We start from the raw sequence: 22,552 nt of genomic DNA on the forward strand, positions 1-22,552 counted from the left end.
GACATTTCAAGCGTCAGGGTGGGGAGGTGCCCGTGACATTTAGGGGGCAGAAGCTAAACATCCTTCAGTTGCAAGACAGCTTCCACATCAGAGAATTACTCAGCCCAAAATGTCACTAGTGCTGAAATGAAGAAAGCTTGACTCAGGAAAATAACAGCAACAACAACAACACATTCAGAACCATCACAGATGCAAAAGCTTGTAGGGGCCAAGTTAGGTGACATAAAGGACTACCTAAGTGCTCAGCCCTCTCCAAAAGGGAACAGGGGCTGCTTGGATCCAGCTGGTTGTTCCTACATGAGACTTGGAACAAGCATACCTAAGTGGCCGGCTCTTCCCGTTTTTCAGTCCAGAAACACAAATGTTAATGTGAAAATACTGTACTCCTCATTTAAACGTTGGCAGCTAATTTGAGCGGTTTTTTTAGTGCTATGTGAATCAAGGACAGCACATCTGGAAGTCTTGGAAGGATGATATAGAAGGCAGGACACAAGTTTGCAGCCTCCCACGGGATGGCTTCCTCACAGCAAGCCAAGAGTCCTGAGTGTGTTCAACAGCTCAGCCACGCTGCCTCTGCGGAGCCCTCAGGCTCATTCCAATGTCCCTCTCCTATCCTCTTCCTTTGCTAGCTAGTTTATTGAACTCTTCATGCATAGTGACGCCTGCTCAGAACACCCATTTATATTTACAACAACCCAAAGAGACAAGCAGACACTCCCATTATAAAGACAAAGGATTCAGAGCAGACAGGTCATGCAACCTTTACAAGGTGAACAGTGTACGGCAGTCTCCCTAAAGCATCTGGCCGCAGGACCTACCTTCTTTGCTTGTTCGGGAGACAATGCTGGATCTCCAAACCCTACCCTGTGAAACTCACAAGGGAGTTCTCTCCCTTGTCAGGCAATCAGTCCCCTACTGGGGTCACCCAGGACTCCCCAAATACTCCAAACCTCAGCTCCTCCATCTGAAGCCCAGGTTTTTACCTGGGAGTGGGGTGGATTTCGTTCCCCAAGGCACCTTGGGCAATGTCTAGAAATATTTTGGGCCATCACAGGTGGAACAGTGACATTGGCATCTAGTGAGCCCACGCCGGGAGATCGCCACCACCACACAGGCAAGACCCTGGAACAAAGAGTGCTGCAGCCTAACATGTCAGTGGTACCAAGCTGGAGAACTCTGATCTAAGAAACTCACTGGCAACCACTGAAAAATGGAAAAGGCAACAAGCAGAACAGTCCAGGTGACCTGGTCTGTTCTACATCTCAAACACTGTTCACTTTTCTCCTCAGAGCATTGTTTTGCTTTGCCCTGTCATTTTGTGGTAATCCCATTTCTCCATACGAACTGTCCACCCTGTGGAATAACCTCCCAATACAATTCTTACATATGAACAGCAGCAGAGCAAGTAAGAAATGGAAAAATTAGCAATAGGTAGAAGAAAACGAGATTTAGAGTACAAAATAAATCCTCGACATTCGAGCATAATATTGTCTACATGCCTCAGATATTAGTGTTCTTTCTGTATGCCTCAAGCCAGTGATGGCTAACCTGTTAGAGCTTTCGATGAGATGAGAGCCCGCTGCAGCGTGTGTGCCGTAGGTTTGCCATCACTGGGCCGTAACCCGAGCTCCCACCAAACCGTGATGCGCACCCCTCTCTGCTAAACACACACACATGACTGCACTGGGTTTCATAAAATGATTTTAATAGAAAAGTACAAGATATGAATAAAAATAAATAATCTTTCTCTCATTTCTAGCCCAGCAAATTGTACACTGCATATAAAAAGGGTCTAAAATGCAATCTCCCCCCCAATTCCTTTTTGCTTTTGAAATACTGAGACACCATTTTCATTCAACCTTCTAGATTCAACGTGATACATTTTTTTTAAATCATACCAATCCTTAATTACTCTACATCCATATTTTAAAGTTGGTTAACAAGATGTTTCCCTAAAACACTATGAAACCACCAGATTTAAGTGTAAAGTTTGTGTCACTAGGTAAGTCAGAGGGTCTCATTTCTAAGTTTTAACTCCTACGTCTCTGAATGTTTCCTGAATTAAAAATGTTTCACCATCTCATTTTCAAAACATGACATCACATTTTTACCATCCAATAGAGAAGAGACTAGAAAATACTTTTTCAAAAATAAATATTTTAATGTATACTTTACAGTACTAACGCGGTATTTTAGACCTGCACCTTGGTGGTTATCCACATTCAATACGTGCTTCGAGTTACAAGCACCTGATCTAGCTCTGTCTTCATTGCTTTTGTAGGTTGTTTGGTCTTTAGGGGCTGCTTCTGCGGATCTTCTCCTGGAAGTCAGCGGTACCCGTCTGCCATTTGGAGGACCCAGCACTCTACTACCATAGCATATCCGATAATGCCAGTGGCTTGAAAGAGTTTGCTGAACCACCTGAAAACTGATCTTGGTGAAGTCTTGAGCTAGGAGACTGCTCACACCTCCACAGTGCCCCAGCCAGCCAAGGAGCTCAAAGAGCTGACCAGAGAAATGGGACTGGAGAGGAAAACCTTCCTTTCACTTGAGCCCATAATGGTTATTTTGAACATGGCTCTGTTTGTTGCTGCCTATGTATACATTTTTTGGTTAATTTTCCATATTGGGAAGATTTTGAATGCACTCAAGGATGAGAAATAAAAATATGCTGACACTGCTACATCTAGTATATGTTTTTGCAATAAAGAACACTGGTCAATATACAACGCACGAAAAACTGAACCAGATGTGAATCCTAGAACCACAGCGTTTGAATTTGCCCAGAAATGCTATTTTAAACACTCTATATGTTGATCTACTGTTTTTTTTTTAAATAATGTATTCTTGGCATCCATGAGAAGTTTCAATATGTTACAAGGTCATCTGGAAAGAAAAAAGCAAGGGGCTAAAGGATCAATCTGTGCAGACTGCCAGCCTCGGTGCACATTTTCATAAAGCACAAGCACTCACACGAATTGCACTTAACACAATAAACCTTTAGTTTTCAAAGGTTTCATTCTCTGTGGACTGAGGCTTTCTTTTCATAAAAACAGCTTTCCAAGGGGCAGAAGAGCACCACACATGGTCCACAGTGAATTCAAAGAGAGAGGTGCAATTATTGCCGTGGTAAACACAAAGATACATTTCTGGGTGAAGGGGACTAGATCTCTGGTCATGGAGAAAAGTATGCGCCTTTTGAGCTCTTCTCCGGGATGTTCCAATAGCAACATGCTCTAAAACAATTAAGTTTCATGCATAATGCTAAAAGAATGTGAGCAATCCTACAACCAGCTTTAAGCCATCTGCTTGATTTTTTTTTTTTTTAGGAACATATATAGGAAAAGAGAATTCCCTTTTTGTTCTGCTACATATAGAAATCCTTTGAAGCTTCCAAATAGTTTGGTTTTTGTAAAATTCTCCACTCTTCCATTATTTTAACATGTAGTTATCCAAAGCTATCCCTCACAACTTCTCCAAAAATCTCCACGTGAATTATCTAAAGGACAACTAAAACCACTTACCAATATACAAGTAACATTTTATTTTATATTCTATCTTCCATCGGCATAAGCCTCTCAATGTTTGTTTTTAAACCAGTGAAATATACAAATCACACAAGACAGAAATATGTACATTAAAAGTACAGAATAAAGGCCATAGAAGATATACATAATATCTGAATGACACGTAGAATATCTTACATTAAATAGTTTCTTTTAAAAGCTAGGATTGTTAAACTCAACTCTGTTCATAAACATGAATCACTAAAAAGGAACACAATCTGATTTAGCAAATAAAAAAAGTACTTCATGGTTTTTGTAGAATAAAAACCAAAAAAGTGACATTTTAAACTCAATAGTGCTTTTTAATTTCAAGATCTTTTACTTGCAATTCACTGCAACGGAGGGGAAGTGAACATCCTTGTGCAATAAATTAAGAGCTACGTGGCTGAGGTGATGTGAAGCCCACCACGCCCAGGAAGGATACAGGAGATCTGCGTTCTTGCAAACCCTAAAAACAACGACCATCTGAGATAAGAACACATTTGACAGCGCTTTGGGGAAAGAGGTGTCCTTGTTTTAAAAAATTGTTAAACTAGCTATCTATTCAGTGAGCTGGCTCCTCCTCAGAGACTTGAACAAGTTCCACCAGATCCACCAGGCACCTGTTTCCACTCTGTGGAATGCACTAAGCAAAGCAAGATGCTTCTAGGTTGTATCTATTAATGTCCATGTGTGTGACAAACAAATAATGCCCTCTCCACAGAGAATACAGAAAGGGAAGCTGGAGGGGAGGGTGTGCGCAGGACAGAGAAAAGCAATCTTCAAACCAACATGCACATCAGCGAATCAGACTGCCGAGCTCCCTCAGAAACAAGTTTCCTGGCGCTCAGGGTATGATCCCAGCAGGGCCGCAGGCCAAACACAAGACTCGAAACACATTTGGAAAGATCCTGACAGGACTGCAGTGAAGGACAACAATGCTCCAGACAGAAAGAAGCCCACAGTAAACTGTAAATATAAATCCTGGCTGCACTGAGATATAATTATATTTATATTTATATATGTATATATATATATATATATATATGATATGTACAAAAGACGAGATATCAGGCACCATTAAACCACATCGCTCCCCTGTAAAGGCAACTGTTCGAGTACATCAGGAACAGTTAGGGTGCACCTGCAGTGTAATAGGAAAAGCACGAGTGGATGGATAGTTTAAACACAGGATTCTAACAGTGGAACACGGTGACACCTCTGTGGACTCTGTTAGCTAAGTAATGTCATCAAACCATAAGAAGTTACTGTGCCTCAAAGCAAAAGCTTTAGGAAAAAATCCCTAAGTAGCAAGCTATTTTCCGGAACTCCTCGTGCTTCATCTCCTGTCCTACAATCAAAGGGGACCCAGCGGAGCTGCCATTTGGAAGCATGGCCAGCATCACATCATGGCACAGAGAGACCAGAGAGGGCTTGGGGTCAGGTAGGAAGGTGGGTTTCACGTTTTTTCCTCAGTTGGGTTTTTCTGCTCTGCATGAAATCATCCTGATGTTTAGGCTGAAGATCTGTGAGCAGAACTCAGGTATTATTTCCATTAGCATTTCTCAACCAAGTTCTGTCTCTCAGACAAGGACAAGACACTGACTGCTCTGCATGTTCAACTCAACACATCCTGCCCAAACGAAAGTCGGGTATCCAGAATCATTTCGGGGTAACACCTTCAAATCCCCACCTAGAAGATTTCAAGCTTTCTAACTTTTGGAGACTTTTCTGCTGCCCCAACTTTTTACTTAACTGCTCTCCAAGCTTCATAAGCTGTTAGAACAGAGATAATCTGCAGGTGGGATATTTGAGAAGAACACGACACGTGCTACACCTGTTTTTCTTTGAAGATTGGAGATGCTTGCTCTTATATTTTAAATCAGAACCCTGAAAATATGAAACACAGGCTGACAACCCCTAGGAAACTGGGTCGCTCTCATTTTCTGTGTGTTTGTGTTATTTTCTCCAGACCTTTTATCTTGCCCCAGAGCATTTACAATTCATTTTAGTCACAGAAGCTGAATCATGCACACATTTGTACCTCTCTGCTCCAGCTGGACCCTATCCACCCCAGATGACTCCATAGCTAAGAAAAATATGTACTACCTTTACCTTCCGGATGTGTACTACATCCACACAGCTAGGTTAGGGTACACGTTATTTCCCTCTCTTCCTGTACTATCAGAAGAAGCCTTGTATTATTACGTTCTCAAAGATCCACAAAATAAATATTTTTCTTGGCTCCCACCCCCATTATTGCCAAATAATAATTATAATATTAATAATAAACCACAGAGTTCTTAGATGGTAACAGGAAAAAAAAATATGGTTCCGGTTGCAGTTCTTGAGGAAAAATAAAAAATATTTTTAGAAAGAAGAACCAGAATCACTGTACTTTCTATAAATAAGTGGGTCCTGGGCGCGGGGCTGGGTGACAGGCAGGCAGCCACTATTTGCACACGAACTGGTCCACAATCTCAGTGCATTTCTTGCACTTGACGTAGCAGCACCAGTGAAATTTGCAGTGGCAGCGCTCAGTCTGCACCGTCTTGAACTGGTCGTACCCGCGGCCGCAGCACATGAGCTCGCAGCCGTCCATGCCCTCCGATGTCTTGTTGCACAGGCGGCCCTGTGTGCCCAGGGAGCCCGTGCTCTCGTTCCGCACGCAGTAGTCAGGGCTGGGGTCGATGTAGACCAGGTCCTGCGTGGTGGGCGAGTTGAAGCGGCTGTTGACCTGCACCAGCTTGCCCCGGCTATTGAGCCGCATGGCTGCGGCGCTGTCGTACTTCTCCTTGAGCGCGTCGCCCACCTTGCGGAAGTCCGCCAGCTGCAGCCAGCACGTCTTGAGGCTGCAGGAGCCGGACACCCCGTGGCATTTGCAGGCCACGTCGGCTAGATTGTACACCGTCTGCAGGGAAACAGACAGTCAGTAGGCAAACCCAAGGAGGACGCAAGGTGCAGGCGTGGGCTACAGTTAACAAAGCTCCTGTGCACCGCCTCCGTGGAGACATGGTCCCGGCTGAATAAGGGGCTCTTTTATTTCACTCCCCACTACCAGAAGTCTTGTACTGCCTTCTTTTAAAAGTGCTGCAAAATAAATATTTTAGCCACTCATTATTATATCATCAACCACTATGCAGTTTTTAGATGGGGACAGGAGGAAAATAAAACATTCCGGCTGCCTCTTCTTCTGCAGGGAGGCATTAGCAGAAACACATGAGCGTGCATCCTCCGTATTGCTCCCATTTCCTTTTCTGTGGTCAGACGGTGAAGGTCATGCTATTGTCACCCCCATTTCACAGACAGAAAAGTGAGGCCCGGAGAGATGGGTTCCTACTCTAACCACTGCAAAGCGGGGTACCAGGATTTGAACCCAGGTACTTGGTCTCTAAGCCCATGCTCAGTGCCTTGCCCCTGGGTACCCAGCTGGTAAATGTAGAGCTGGGAAGGGGGTCCCCTTCCCAGCGAGATGAGGGTTCAAATCTTTCTCCACTCCTACTGTTATGGCTGTGTGCTAGATGTTGGGATAAGACCATTTCACGCTTGCTCTCACTGAATTATTCCAGCAGTTTTGTGATGCGGGCTAGACTGGAAGACAGTACAGTGACACAAACAGGGCAGGCGGCCTGCACAAGACATGCAGCTAGCATGTGGGGCCCTCACTTCTGCATCCTGCATAGTCCCTGCTTTGCTGACGGCCTCCTTTGTAAGAGCACCTGCCCTGGAACCAGCAGATATGGATCTGCTCCGGCCCCTGTCCTTGATCTTAGAGAATTGGCTGCATTTTCCTGAGCTTGCATTTTCCTCTGTAAAGGAGACCGTGAGGTACCAACCTCTCAGCCTCATTAGAAGGATGAAATGAGGGGAGGCATGGGAAGTGCTTGGCACAAAGGCACACTCGGTAAGCCTGGTCTTTCTCCAGGGTGATGGGGGCATAGTGTCTGGGTCGCTGCCCAGTAGCAGCAGCCTCCTGGTAGCAGTGCCTGTGGGTCTTGCCCTGTAGCACTGGGCCCAGCAGTCTGGGAGGTAGCGGTTGCCTATTTATAGTTCCTGCTGCCCACAGCTCCCTCTGCCAGCAACCTCCCAGAGTTCGCGTGGGGCGGGTGTGCCGGCCAGGACCTGTCAGGAACCTGGAGGCCGCATCCACCCAAACAGTTACCTTCTTCCTCCAGGGATTCATAAGGGCTTTCTTTTCAAAGAAGCCAAACTGTACTCTTTTGGCATAAAGACTTTCATGTTCTCGGCTAGTCTGAGGAAGGTTCTGCAAACATATTTAACCTTTGCTCCCCTTTGAGGAAAATAAAAAGCTAATGCCCTGAAGAAATTCTAATATGATTTCCTGGCAAAGGGCCCACTTCCCACCCCTGCCCCCACCGTCCCAGAGAAAAGCTGTCTTCTACGTAACCTCAGCCTCTGGGGTCCACACTCAGCTCACTGCTCCAATGCAGATATTAAGAGAACTGATAATATCAGGAGTGCTTTCCGAATTCGCCTAAGTCCTCTCTCACCACTGAGAGTCCCTTCACCCACTCTCCTTGGTCATCAGGCCCCTGAGGATTTGTTAGGCCCAGAAGTGTTAAGTACCAATGAGTACTGAAAACAGGGCTGTGGACACAACCCTGGAAGCGGCCCAGAGTCAGCACGCCTCTGTCCTGGAGACCCGTGTCACTGGCCAGCGTGGGAGCCAGCTCTTATAGGTTTCCAGAGAGCCTGGGTCTGGCCACTGACCCCCACCACCGGCCCAGTGACAGCCACCATCCAGAGAGTTAATCCACGCTGCAAGTGCCACAGCAGGAGGAACCTGGTAAAAGAGGAGCCACAGCTCCTCCGCAGCCATTATCTGAGCCCTCGTGGTAGCGCAAGTGAAACTTTGCAGTTTGATACCTCCCTGACACCCTCACGTGTTTCACAGCAAATCTGAGGGGCAGATTCGTCAGGTGGAATTAACCACCCAGTCTGTGACTCTTCTACATCCTCTACTTCAAAATGTTTAATAATTATCATTTATCACCCGCTTACTACTGACCAACACTAAACCAAGACCTTAGTTTGCTTCAAATATTATTTTGTAGGTTAGATATGGTAGAGTATTGGCAACTTTGAATGGTTCAGATCTCTCCATGAGCTCACTCGGTCCTCACTGTGACCCTAACTGACAGTTCCTGTCATGGTCACTGACACGTGGAAATGCGGAAACGGGGGCCCAGAAACCCACAGGAACACAGAGAAGCGGATTTCAACCCACTTTTCCCTCATTCCAAAACCTCTACCTCTTCACCGCCAGTCTGCGTAGCGTGAGTGTAAGCAAGGGACCCCAGGTTTATATTTCAATCCATTAACTTTCTTCCACAGACATGAAGGAGGTCACTTAGCCTCAGTTTCCCAATCTTTGAAATGACGGTACAGGACCGAAAGGCCCATGGCTCTTTCTAATCCTTTATGGTCTACTCTGTGATTATCTTTCTTTTTCCCTCACCCCAAAATACAGAAGAGTCAAATCCCTGACCAGAAAATTCCTGGCACCTACCTTGGGTTCTGTGAAAAAATAATCTCCCTGGTTTTCAGTGCTGCCAAAGTTAAGTTTTCACCCCTTCATTTTAAAGCAGCCATAAAATGCCATGTGTTGAACCGTAGGGGGAAAAGGGGGGGTCTTTTTAACTACTGTGGAGTGACTTTTCATATCCCCGCCCAGGGAAGGAAAGAGGGGACCCAGGAGACTCCACAGGGCTGGGCACTGTCCTCTATGGGTGCTGCTGTGGCTGTCTCTTCTCCTGAGACCCCTGGCCTGATGCTCAGGCCTACAAAATTCCTCGCTGGTAAAAATGCTGTTGTTTTCTTAGAAAATCCCTTTTTAAAATCCTCAATCTGTCAGACCTAATGATATCTGGAGGGCAAAGAGAAAAAGGGAGAGAAAAAGAGAGAGGGGGCCCAAAGCTGGGGTGAAGCCCTTCTCAGCAGGGCCCCTATTAGGAGGAAGATTAATTCTCTCACAAATTGGGACCCCCACACACTAAAAAAACACGTTCCACAGAAAAGGAGAGAGTTGCTAGCATTGCTGTTTGTATTTCTGGGCTCTATTAGCCAACTGCACTAGGGCAGGCTAAAAAGCCAAGGAAGGACCTGTCCCAGGCACCTAGGCCGGGCTGCAGGAGGACGGCTCAGGTCCGGGGCGCTTCCTGGGCGTGCACGCCCTCCAGAGGACCCTGGGAAGAGATGGGGCAGCCAGAGGAGAGAGATCGGAGGAAAGGGAGGGAAGGAGGAAGAGAAGAGGGAAAAGAAGGAAGGGAAGGGAGAGGAAGCGGCTGAAACAGGCGGCGGAGGAATATTTTTTAAAGCAGGGAAAGGAAAAGGACGAGAGGGAGGAGAGGCAGGAGGGGCGGCGGAAGTCAGGGAGAGGCTAGGACCGGGGCTTTGGGGCGGGGAAGGGCGGCACTCACCCTGCGGCCCGCCTCGTTGTTGTGCAGGTTCATGAGGATGCGCGCGCTCTCGTAGGAGCCCTTGGCGTGGATGCGCTCCCGCTCGCGCGCGTCTACGAACTCCTTGGCGAAGCGGTAGCCGTAGTCGATGTTGTCGCCGCAGCCGCCCCACAGCCAGTCCCGCGGCAGGTCCTTGGGGCGCGCGGCGCGGCTGCAGCCGCAGGTGGACAGCTCGCCCTCGCGGCACGCGCGGCTCATGGCGTTCACCACCCCCGCGGCGCTCACCGCGTAGGTGAAGGCGGTCTCGCGGCTGCCTGCGGGCGGAGACGCGGGGTCATCCGCCTGCTGGGGGTGCGGGCGAGTCCACACACACCAGCCCCGGGCCCGCCCCGCGGAGCCAGTGCAGGGTGAGCCCCTGGCACTCCAGGTTTGCATCCAAGGGAGGAGACTGAGGAAGGGGCGCTGGGAGGACCCCTGGCCCAACGCTTGCCGTGCAGCCCCAGGCCCTGCTGGTGGGCAGGGCGAGCCCCTGGCAGGCCAGCTCTGCACCTCGCTGGGGAAGGCAGAGGAAGCCCTAGCGCACACCTTCCTGGGGTGTGCCTGGGCCCTCCTAAGGCAGCGGGGCAGGGCGAGCCCCAGCACACTGCAGCCCCTACAGGAAGGAGGGCAGGCAGAGAGAAAGCTCAAGCTGGCCGCTCCTGATGGGCCCTGTCCCTCACCTACACCCAGGCTCTGGGCCCACCTTGCCAGAAGCCACATGGAGCAATTAAGCACAAAGAAGCAGATACTTAGTGTCTTCCCCTGACATTTCTGAGCCTAAGGCAGGTCTCTAGCAGTGCTGGACTGATTTTCTCTACAGTTCTTTTAAAGATATTAAAAACTGATATCCAAAAATGCACATGAAAGAAGTCATTGAATCAGGGTAGATGTCTTTACTCTTATTCTTAGAATTGATATTATTTTCATCCTGAGCAGGAGGAGCCTTGAATTTTCTAGGCTTAGAGCCTGTGAAAGGCTTAGGATTGCAATCTAAGCCAGACACTGCCCGTGACCACGCTGCTGCTGGCCACGCTCGTTTTGGCCTGGCACACCCTCCTCCTTTGGCTGTTGTAACCTCTCCTTCCTCTCCCATCAGGCACAGGCCCTTTCCTCTCCCTTGGGACAGTTCTAACCTGTTCACAGAGAGGCCTAAAGAAATGTGCTTTTCCTTAAATCCCGAGCTGACTAGACGGGTACTTCTCATGCAAGAATATGAGTGTCCACCCTTCAAACAGCCCGCTGGTCTTTAATGCCACTTCTGCCATCGCCTTGCTCCTCCGCCCCACCCTGACCCGCAGGCTTTGCCTCAAAGTATTAAAATGATACCAAGAAGGAGGGAAAAAAAAACAATCTAGGGAAAGGGGGAAGAGTTTTTTCTCCTTCCCCAATATTGGCAAAGAATACCCTGCAACGCAGTTATGGGAGCCCTATTTGTAAGGAGGATAATGCAGGGGATCATCAGAAACCACCTTAAATTCCACTTGCATGAAGAGCTCCGCTACATGTAATAAGAAGCCACTTAGTAAAAAGAGGTTGTCCTATGAGAGAGAAGGGGTTAATAGCCAGCTGAAGCTGAGCCTGGGGGTGGAATAAGGAGACCCTCAATTTCCTCAACTGTAAAATAAGGGCATTGAAATAAATGCCTACAAGAAAGGTCCTTTCTGCACTGAAATCCCTATACTGAAATAGGTTTCTCCTCAACTTGCTTTGAAAGCTTAACAATGCGGGGGAGGGGGGGTGGCGGCGCACAAAGATGGCTGACAACGGGACTGGCCCCAGACCCAAGGCTTGTTGTATAGGAAGGTGGCCATGCTAAGGACCCAGCAGACCACTCTTTCTGTGGACCCCTCTGGCCTACACCTTAGTCTGGCCCTCTGTTATGCCTCCCTTCCTGCAGTGACAATGGTTCTGACTCACCACAGACCCTCTCCACCGCGCATTTTAAAAATGACTAACTTGAGGAGTACACTGGTGGTTGGCAGGAGGATCCAGAAAGTTCCTTCGGGGCATTCCATTTATCTAGCTCAAATTAGAGAGTCAGGAGAATGGAAACAAATGAGGAGAGCAGAAAGAGCCTAGGGAGTTATCTGAGGATTAACACTGATAACCCAGAACATGCAGTGGCCCTAGACAGGAGACCTGTAGAATAAAGAGGTTGTGGCTAGAAAAAGAGGAGATAAAATGATCCTCTGAGGACACAGGGAAATAAGACACTGTCCTTTGAGTACACAGGGCATAAAAGGGCTTTCATACAAAACACAGATAATGCTGCTTCTTTCCTAAGTCTATATGGAGCATTTCCCTTTTTGCTGCAGAACACAAACTCGGTAGAAATTTCTAAGCTAATTGGTTACTGAAGCAAAAAGACGTCAGTTTGAGAAGTGCTCTCTGGCTACCAGCCTGTGGATACAGTCATCTCAGCTGGGAGACCACTGATTCACTTAGGTTTCCTCTGTGTAAATCTACATTTACTTGGCTCCTCAAGCCCCTTAAAAATGGCGCCTTCCCGACATCTTTTCACAGTGTGGAAACAAAGACAAGCCAGGCACAAAAGCTAGGAGGAAAGGGTAGCATGATGAAAAATGAGGAAGTTTCCAAAACGAAGAGCAGGCCCCTCACGAGACAATTGTGCATGGTGCTTCCGAGGCAACTGGCACCTTGGAAAAATGAGTTGAGGAGGGGGCCGGAGGTGCCAGCTGAGTTTCTCAGACCCTGGCCCCTGGCAGGGTCAGATTCTGACAGAAAAGAATTACTCTCAGTATCTCGGGGGTACTATGTGCTTGGGGTGGGCACATACACACCTTTGGGTACCAAAAGCGTTTAAAATTGTCCCTTAGCTCATTCTCTTCAAATATTCCCCAAAGTGGAGGAGTTTCCCACTCACTATTGGAGTTGGGTCTTTGTTCCTCTCCTATAAAAACCTAGTTTTCCTGCTCTCCAGCTCTTCTTCCAAATAAGAAAAAGAGACCTCCTCAGTGTCCCATCACAAGCCACCCAGCAGCAGTTTTTGCATCTAGACACCAGGTCCTCGCAGGCCTTTGGTCTGGTTCTCCTGCTCCCAGGACAGCAGCTGACTCACCCCAAACTTCCAGGAGGCCCCTCAGAGGCTGTCAGGGGCACCCTCCTATCCACATCCCATCAGCACAGACGGAAGTGCCACCTAACCCAGGCCAAGTGTACTTTCCAGGGACAATTAAATACAGGCCTTTGCATAAGAATCTTGCTGGGAAAACAGGCTCTTTGAATCTTGGACCGCATTTAAAATAAATCTCCAGCAGAACTCAAGTTCATTTAGCAAATGATAGCTTATTCTGAACATTTTGACCCTAAACAGGCCATGCATGAAGATGAGAAGAAGATGTTAAATCAAAGCTGTGTTTGAGGGACTGCACAGAGAAACAGCTCCAACTGCTCTTTTCCTTCTGGTTAACGTCAGAGGTGTATGCTTTTTCTAACGTGTGTCCATGTAAAAGAGTGGCCCCACAGTATGAGAGGCACATATTTGAGGAAGGGTGTAGGAGAAGGGGGAAAAGCTAACCAGCCATCCCAACAGAGCTCTTAAAAAGTCTTTAGCTCTGCAACAATGTCAGAATGTAGGAGGATTAAGTCTCCACCACCACCCGTGTTAACCAGAGAAGGCAGACAATCCATATGCAGGGACGTCCTGTGCTGCTGAAGCTTGGCTCCTCCAGCCGACCCCACTATATACATTAGCACATTTTAATCATTAACAGAAAGGACAAAGCTCTAGGAAACTTGCAGGCTGGGGCCACAGGCCATTTTCCCATTCAGTTAGAGGAACGGCTTCAAATCCTGAATTAGTTTAGTTTATGAAGCCCCTTGGCTCAGACGTCCACTGACAACTCTTTCTTGTTCTCAATGAATGCACTTTTCAGTGTTTTTTAGAAAAAGTATTTTATCCATCTGTGATGGATACTAGGCCAATTTTTTACCTTCAATCAATATAAACAGTTAATTGCTTTGATAAATTATTTCTCATTGTAGTATGACTACAGCCATATTAATTACAAGGACTTGTTTGCATAAAAGTAAAGAGGCCTGAAATATTCACACTGGAAAACACATATAGGACTGCATCTGTCGGATAGAATCCTAAACTATGCAACCAAACCAGAGGCTAATGGAGTTTTTTTTCAATTTTTGCCTTTAGCCCAGTAATTTAAATGCTATCTCCTCCCTGAATGTAATAACAAGTCCAACAACATATTTAAAATTAAATCTCAGACTGTGAGCAGTACATTTAAAATCTTTTTTTAAGTTGCTAGGTTGAGAGCTCAAGAATATGTTTTTCTGTCAATTGTCAAAATCACATACAGAAATTAGATCATGTCTAATTAAAATTTTTCTGGGACTAAAAATAAAGCTTTTGATATATATAAAATTTCAGCCTCAGGAAGTATCTATATTAAGAAAATTAAAATCTTGCTCACTGCCAACATATCCAGCATTCTGAAAGATGACAATTTTTAGCTGGATGCTTGGCTTATTTGAATTGTAGCATAAGAAATTTATAAGTCAGAGTTTAAGCCTTAAAGGATCAAAATGACTCAGCTTTGCACATCTACTGTTGAGAAACCAAAATAAGTATTCGGCTACTACTTTAAACAAAATACATTTGAGGAAAAGTAAGTGCTCAGAAAAATTAAAGTGTCGGTGATGCTCCTCCTGATTTGGTTTAAAAAGCCCAACCCTTACAATCACACGTGGGGACCAGAATTAATACTGTTCCCTATAATGACAAAAATTCCCAACCCATCACCCAGGCTGGAAGGTCCCTTATCCATCAAACATGCAAGCAAACACTAAACACTTTTTTCTAGGAAAAAAAAAAATATCCATAGATTTGTAAGTGGCTTCCTACCTATTTGCATAACCCTGCCAAAGACAGAGGTGTTATCCACAGTGCTGCAGTTCCACCGCCGATGTCGGAATTGATACTGGCACTCTTTGATGCCAGTCTTCGCGCCTTCTCCGATGTACTGCATGTGGTCCTGATACAAGTGGCACAGTTTCTTCTGTCCTTGAGAAAGTCCTGCCAGTTGGCTGCAGAGAGGCTGCGCGCCTATGATATATACTTCTGACATCTGAACAGGGTTATTCATACCTAGCGACCTGCAAAGGGGGGCAGATGTGCATTCAAGATTTACATGAGCTCTTGAGGTAGGCCCCCTGAAAGCATGTCAGCAATACATAGTTTCAAGCACACAGATGCTTTTTCTCTCCGGCTTGTCCTCATGACAAAGTATGAGAAGGGCTTATAAAACTCCTCTGTTTAAACTCCACTCAGAAAACGGAGGTATTGTGTAGCCCTCATCCACATCTGGCTGCTCAGCATTTTCCCTCCCTTCCTTGCCCCTGGCTTTCATATACCTGAACAATATTCCAACATCCACTCAGAAACGGGGGAAATGGTGGTTTTGGGGGACCAGCTGTTGACATTAGAGAAAGGGACTCACTTTGCCCCACAGATTGGATTGATCTGCACTGAAAACACGAACGCTGAAAGTAGGCACAGCTAGACATGAGAAGCCAGCAAGGACAGAGGGATGAGGACAGAGGGTGGAGAAAACTCACTGAGTTTCTACACACGTTAAAAAGGCTCCTTATGTGATTGTGAAGGACCCAAGATGGGGCATCCTGTGAACAGAAGTCATGTTTGACAGGCAGAAAAATGCTGCTCATTTACAAGGGAAAAATACCCAGAACGCCATCAGAAATAATCCTCTGGATATTCTGCAGTGCATCTACAAGGCCCTTCCAGAAAGAAGCCCCAGTTAGGGACATTTGACTATGTCAGATTCACCACCTTTTGATTACATTTCAAGCCCAAACACTTCTCCACTTGGAGCTGAGCTCTCTTCCTATGACTGCTACTTCAGACTCTGTAGGTTAATAACCTCCAGTGTCAGAAAAGAAAAGGTCAAACTCACTTTTACTATCTAGAGGTGGCAAAAAGTAAATGTGATAGACAAGCTTACAATTATTAGAGAAGCGAATTTCTGTTCCCTTTTATGACATGATGTACTATAAGCACACGCCTGAACCAGGGCCTCATAGAAAAAAGGTCTAGATCTACAGGTTCCGATTCCCTACGGCCCTGAAGATACGCTTTACAATATTAGAAAGTTAAAAGAAAATCCTGACTTCAAACAGGCATAGATAAAATAAATACGCTATACACATACGTATTAGATAAATGCACCCAAACTCACTCTCCACTTTTGAATATTGCGGCACCGTACAAAAGACTCTTTAAAAAAAGAACACGCACATAGAATGAACTTACCACCAAGAATTGGCTTCTATTACAACCTGGGCAAAGGAGAAAAATATGGCCAAAGCCATTAGGAAGAATTTGGAAGACATTGCACTTCCAGCCGTTCCCAAAGCCACTCCTGGGCTTAATATTCCAATGGGCTTCTGGAGAGGGAAGAAAGGAGCAGATGTTTATTGCCTCTCAGATTATTTTCAAGCATACAAGTTTAAACAACGGAAGCATCCGGGGTCTCTTAAGTTTACTGTTGATTGACTGCACTTCTCCTCCGTGAGTTTTTTGATGGCAAGATATAGGCAGTTGCTTTTTCCAAATTAATCCACCCACGCAACCTCACCAGGAAATCTGATTTCGCTGGGATCCTGTGCGCGGGGCGCGCCAGCGATTACAAACATGTCTCAGTGCCGTTGAGTCAAAGCCCCGGTGCCAGGCGCTGCCTCCTTCCTGCTTGCTGGCGTCCCGTACCCCCTCGCTGCACTCGGTCCCTCCCCAGTCATTCACTCCGGGAACCCGCCGCCACCCTCGTCCTCTCCCCGACCTGGGCCAGGCAACAAGTGGAGCCAGAATTAATTCCAAGGGCGAGAGGAGCGCGAAGGCGAGTGGAGCGCGCCGGCGGCAGCGGAGGAGGCGGGGTGGCCGCGCGGGTGGGGGTGGGGGCAGGACAGGGAGGGCAGGGCAGGGGGTGGGGGGCGAGGCCCGGGGGACGTGCGCGCCAGTGCCCAGCTGGGAAATGCAGCTCCGAATTAACATCGTATGTTTCACAATCAGTTTACAGGCCGATGTTGGGGAAGCCACTTCCAGATGGGGTTAGAGCAGCCCTGGTTTCCTTTAGGACACTCTTCAGCCAGATTGGGGTGGGGAGGAGTGGGGGGGCCTGGGGATAACGGGAAAAGAGGTCTGTTCTCCCAACCAAGGAAACCGGAAAAGAGTGCCCCCCTCCTGTCTGCGGCCTCCTCCTCCGACGGCCCGAGAAGGGATGGAGCCCCAAGGAAAGAAGGGGGGGCCTGGGTCCGCCGTAGGAGGAAATCCTCTCTCTGCGCTTCCCACAACCTCCCCCCAGATGCTGAGCTTTCACTCTCTCTGGTCCCCACGCTGGGCAGCTGCCGCGGAACTCCTTCCCTGACGGGAAGCCCCAAAGCACTCGATTTTCTCCCGGTCCTGGTCTGGAGTTGTCGGCCACCGTGCGATCGCGGCGCTGCGAGCCGGGCCTTGGAACACTGCCACCCCGCCTCCGGCCTCGCCTCTCCGGTCCGGCTCGGACCCTGCTGGGTCAGTTCCGAAAGACAGGGGCGCAGGCGAGATGAGGATGAGTTTCCCGACGGAGCCAGAGATGCGCTGGCCGGGGAGCCGCAGCTGCGCCCCTGGAACGCGGCGCACAGGGGGCCGGCGGCAAAGGGTCCCCGCGTGGAGAAGTCCAGGGCCAGGAGCCGGCCTTGGAAGCTTCCGTGCCGTTCCTCCCCACTGGTGACTTCTCCACCTGCAGGAGGCGACCGGGGAGGCGAGAGCGGGTGGGAAGAGCGGGTTTCCAACATCCCCTTTCAGATCTCGGTAAGTGTAACTGCGGCGCGGGCGTGGCGCGGCACCACCCGCAGCCCCGAGGGAGACCCCTCCTCTGGAAAGGAAGGAAGGCGAGCCTCCTCCAGGCGGCGGAAGGGCCCGGCCTGGAACCTGCGCCGTAAGGGATCGAGGGTCCCAGGCCGCCGCGGAAATGCTGCGGAGCCCTGGCGCTCGCCTCTTGGGCCAGGACACCTTCGGGCCTCTCGGAGAGGCCACGTTTATGAGGTCCTCCGCGCCAGCCAAGCGGGGCGGCACGCCCGGGCCCCGCCGTCTGCAAAGCACCGCAGAGCTAGGGGCGCATCCCGGAGAATGGGAATCTGGGGTTTCCCCAGCCCAGGAGAGAGAGGGCTCAGGCTCGCTCCCCACCCCCGCCCGGAGTGTCAAGTTTCTTCCAGGGGCGGGGGTGGGCAGCGAGGTCTGCCTCGCGTAGCCGGGCTGCGAAGTCGTCGTCGACTCTCCCCAACGGCGGCCGAAGCCTCACGCGCACGCAGGCACACACACCCTCTTGCACATTTACACACTCACAGGCGTGCACCGACACTCGGGTTCCGACGTGCTTACGCGTCGGTGGCCTAGATCGTGGCCGACTGTGGGCACTTTCTGTGCTTTGCTGCGGGCGGGGCGCGGGGCGGGGCCGGGGCAGCGACGAAATTGATAACAGATCCGGAGGATTACAGCGGATCTCTTTGTTAGAGCCGAAGCCACACAAACCGAACCCTCGCTCGGCTGGACGCTCCTGGGGGGAGTCCGCTATTCCTCAGAACCGGGCCCAGCTGGGAGTCGAGTCGTCCGGGGTTTCCGAGAATTGAGTCTCCCCAGCTCCAGGGTACGGGTGGGGGGCCCCAGTGGCACCCGGCGGGAGAGCCCCGCGAGTGGCGTCTCCACTTAACCTCGCGCGCTTGCCCGGAAACACCTTGGCCTTCTTCCCGCTCCAATCCCGCTGCAACCCAGAAAAGGCCTCAGGAGTTTGAGAGACTCGAAAAGCCCACAGCGAAGTCGGTAATAAATACATCCACGCTGCGGGGTGTAACATCCCCATCTGTTTACCAAGAGATCTGATCCGAAAAGACGGTATGAAACGAGACCTCTCGGGAGGCTGTCACACCAGGGGTAAAACAAAAGTTCTGGGCAGAAGCTGCGTCTCCCGAGAAAGAAGGAAATGTTTTCAAACAAGGGCCCAAGGAGTCCACTCCGTAAGGCCCCTGCGAATCTGTTACTCGCATGCTCCGAAGAGGAGGGCAGGGGGCATCGGAGCAGCTCAGCGCAGGGCTGGGCTGAGGAGAAGGAGGGCATTTGGGCGCCCTGGTCTCCAACCTAGACCAGCTCCAAGCCGTGCCTCCCCGCTTTAGGCTCCCCCGTCGCCTTCCCCTGGGATTAAAGGTGTCAGCTGCAGCGTGGGCCTGGGTGATAGGGGTGATGGGAAGGGACATCTGCCGAGGAAAGGTAAGTAGAGGATGTGCTGGGACTCGGGAAAGCCCGTGCAGCACCCCACACACGGGCAGTCCCTCTAGAGAAATGAGCAAAAGGCTAAGCGAACCCTCGGAACCTGGTCACCGGTTCTGCCTCCCTCGGTCTGGGCATCCCTGTTCTAGAGTCTACATCCCGAGCCCAAGGCGGGAGATGGAAATGAGGAGGGACGCCAGCTAAGCGGCCAGGGATCTTGGGGACAAAAAGGATGGGCAGCCCCAAGAAAAATCTCCGCTCTTGGTAGAGGGCGGGGGAGACTGTTTCCATCAGTCTGACCTCTTCCTGAAGCAGGGGGAAGAGATGGAGAAGTTTGTGAGGGTGCGCGGGCATGGCAGCGGAAAACGTGGGACGCCCCCAGGAAAGCAGAGAGAAGCCAAAGGGATAAAGAAAGGGCCGGCCAAGGCTGGTAAGAGGTCCACTTTGGGGGTAGCAGACAAAGGAGCCATTGCTCCCCATGCCTCGAGCCTGTGCTCATGGAAGACAGAGCCACCCGTGCCGCGAGTACGCGGGTCCACAGTGCTGCGTGTATGTACGTGCGCACGCGCAAGCACAGTGGGGTTAGGGTTGGGGAGAACCGCGCAAAAGAAGACAGAGATTGCTCCTGGAGCCGAAATCAGTGCAAGGTACACGACCACCTTCTGATACCTGGGCCTCAGAACAGACAGCAGATCCAGGGACAGCCAGGCTCTGAGGAAGCATGATCGATGTGGTCCTCCTGTTTCCTGCCCCCATCGCCTTGAACTAACACACACACACACACACACACACACACACACCACTTACACTTTGTCACACAGATCTGACTCTCCAAAAGCGCAACTCTTCCAGAGGTGAGCAGAGTCCGTGGGGGAAGAAAGGAAATTAAAAACAAGTCCAGTCGCCCGAGTTTAGCAATGTTTCACCTCCCCTTTTCACTAGATGAGAAACTAAGGCCGAAAGAAGGGAAACGGCACTTGTCTGGGCCACAAAGCGAACCACCGAGACAACTGAGGCCACGCCCGGGGCCTCCTAAGAGAACACTGTCCCTCCTACTTCCACACGAGGTGGCATCCCTCCCCTTCGTCCGGTGGTCTGAGCGCCTTTTGCTGGGTTCGACCCACAGCCCCCTTGTTCTTCCAGCGGCCGCAGTGCCCTCGTCCTCTGGGGGTCCGCAGGGGCTCTGCTAGGGGAGGAGGCTCGGTGGTCCAGAGGGTGGCGGGGGAGCACAGCAGGGAGAGAGAGGAGCGGCGCGGCTCCAAGGCAAGAGCTCGGCGGCGTCCTAGCTCCAGACGGCCGACAGGGGGCAGCCGCCACCGCACAGCGGGGGAGAAAAGGCAGCGGGTACCGCTCGGAGTTCCGCGCGCACGGCGCAAACCCCTCAGACACCGGAGGGCCCCGCCGAGGCGAGGAGAGGGCAAGGGACCCAGGCCGGGCCTCCTAGGGAAGGTCTTCCCTGCGGACACGTGGGGAGAAAGACCAAGGCTAATATGTTCAGGACCTGAGGACTACCGATCCTTTACCCCTACGCGCGCGCGCGCGCGGGGGCACACACACACACACACACACAACCTTGCCCCAGGTCACTGAGCGCTCCCGGCAGCATTTGACCCCTTAAAACTGCCTGGTAGAGGCCATCTAGAAACCAAATCTCCGGCTGGTCCCGCAGCCGGTGTTCGCACGTTGGTGGCAGCGCAGGGCTGCCGAGGTGCATTTTGCAGTCCCCTTGCAGGGCCCAAGTCACCGTTTAAAGAAAGAGGGGAGAGAAGTGGCTCCGAGGGAGACCGAGATTGGAAAGGAAAACACAGCCTAGGGTCTGCGGGAATTCTTTTTACCCCCCCCCCTTAAGAGGGGAGATTGTTTGCTTTTAGGAAATATCTTAATTCCAATTCTAACCATATTATTCTCCAGGAATCAGAAAATGGGAACGACCAGGAAAACTGCAAATAAGGGTCTAAACTTAGAAGGCGGAAAGAGTAAAGGTTGTTTGGAAAACAGCAAGTTATACTGCACGAAAAAAAAAGTTAACTTTTCGTAAAAGTGAACTCTCCGTGACCCTCTGGGTGTGTGACTCGACTTTAACATACAACTGACAATTAAAACAAACACGAGTTCACAAACTGTCCCCCGCCCGCTCTCCCGAAGCGGAGGCCCGAGAGTTTCTAAAGAACAAGGCGGGCTCGGCTCCGGGGGTCGAGCGCGCTCTCCGCGGCGCGGCCGGGATTACAGCCGCCCGGACCACGGCTCCCCGCCCCCACCGCCACTGCAAAGTGCCCGAGTTCACCCCGCGGCGGCTAATAATGCTAATAACGCGACCCCGCTCCCCGAGCCGGGGTGCCCGCTGGCCCCCCGCCAGGCACTCTTAAAGGTACAGGGGCCCGAATCGCTCCGAGATTTGGCGGTGGTGGGGGGCTTGCAACCTGGCCTCGATCAGGCGGCGGGGCTGGGGTGGGAGTAGGGGTGGGGAGGGCGCCGCTCTGGGGTCAGTGGCCCCTAGCCCCGCGGCCGGCTCTCCCGACCACCGATTCCTCCGACCCCTCTCCGAGCCCCGGCCACACGCTCTCCGGGTGCCCGCGCGCAGTGGGCGCCTGATAAATATTTGTTGAATTGAGTCATTATCCCGTTCCTGAAAATATATAGTAAATTACACTCTCGGGGTGGAAGGAAAGGCTTCCATGAACCGCGCTCTGTTTCTGCCATCGCTCTTCCCCACTTTTCCTACAGGCTCGAGAAGGTTTGCAGAATGGCTGGTGTGAGGAGAGGCGGTCTCCCCGGGCAGAGGCAGGGCGGGGTGGGCTGGGGGTGGCAGGGGGCGAAGATGTAAGAGTCCCCGCCAGCCACGCTGGGGTTCAGCCTCGCGCGCGGTGGGAGAAATGGAGGGATAGGAAGAAGTGAGGGGAACTCGGTGAACTTCCAGAAGAAAGAAAGAAAGTGGCGAGCGCTGGCGGCGCACTGAACACCTACCTTCATGGCGAGGGGGAGGGGGCGCGGGGAGGAAGTCGCCACCCCGGCGAGGGCAGCCGAGGAATCCAAGCGGAGCGGCCGGGTTAAGCCGGGGGAGGCTGTCGGGAGCAGGGCAGCAGAGTCCTCCTGGGCGCGTCGGGTGGGCGCAGTGAACCGGAGCCAAAGCGGGCACTGGCGCCCGGGCTTGGGCTCCCAAGCTGGGGCCGCGCGGAGATGGGCCCGGGAGCCGAGCGGGCGCCGAGGTGCGCGGGCGGGCAGCACAGGCTGGGCCGCGCCGGGGCGCACGGAAG

At 50.6% G+C, this 22,552-nt stretch overlaps 2 protein-coding genes across 3 annotated transcripts; one reads left to right on the forward strand and one right to left on the reverse strand.

The window, feature by feature from the left end:
- Positions 1-1,684: 1,684 nt before the first annotated feature.
- Wnt5a (wingless-type MMTV integration site family, member 5A) lies at positions 1,685-22,552 on the reverse strand (the record flags this gene model as incomplete). The annotated part of the gene is given in 5 exon segments (XM_005387380.2): positions 1,685-6,456; positions 9,986-10,278; positions 14,886-15,136; positions 16,311-16,444; positions 22,263-22,552. Coding segments are annotated over 5 exon segments (1,143 nt in total). The 3' UTR covers positions 1,685-5,997.
- LOC106148852 lies at positions 16,964-22,065 on the forward strand. 2 transcript variants are annotated; one of them, XM_013515683.1, is made up of 2 exons: positions 16,964-17,846; positions 21,210-22,065. In XM_013515683.1, the coding sequence occupies exons 1-2, from the start codon at positions 17,052-17,054 to the stop codon at positions 21,246-21,248; spliced, it is 834 nt and encodes a 277-aa protein (XP_013371137.1). In that variant the 5' UTR covers positions 16,964-17,051; the 3' UTR covers positions 21,249-22,065. The 2 variants fall into 2 exon arrangements, 1 of the variants encoding a protein (XP_013371137.1); XR_001234566.1 differs by lacking the exon at positions 16,964-17,846 and adding an exon at positions 18,520-19,728.

Source organism: Chinchilla lanigera, unplaced genomic scaffold (genome assembly GCF_000276665.1).
Source record: "Chinchilla lanigera isolate Chin_1 unplaced genomic scaffold, ChiLan1.0 scaffold00029, whole genome shotgun sequence".
NCBI lineage: Eukaryota > Metazoa > Chordata > Mammalia > Rodentia > Chinchillidae > Chinchilla > Chinchilla lanigera.

What these genes read in the sequence shown, in the direction of transcription:
- LOC106148852 (XM_013515683.1), top strand. Translation starts at nt 17,052, where the DNA reads ATGTTTCACAATCAGTTTACAGGCCGATGTTGGGGAAGCCACTTCCAG. An exon ending in ACATCCCCTTTCAGATCTCG is followed by an intron (nt 17,847 to 21,209) that starts GTAAGTGTAACT and finishes ATTATTCTCCAG; the next exon opens with GAATCAGAAAATGGGAACGA.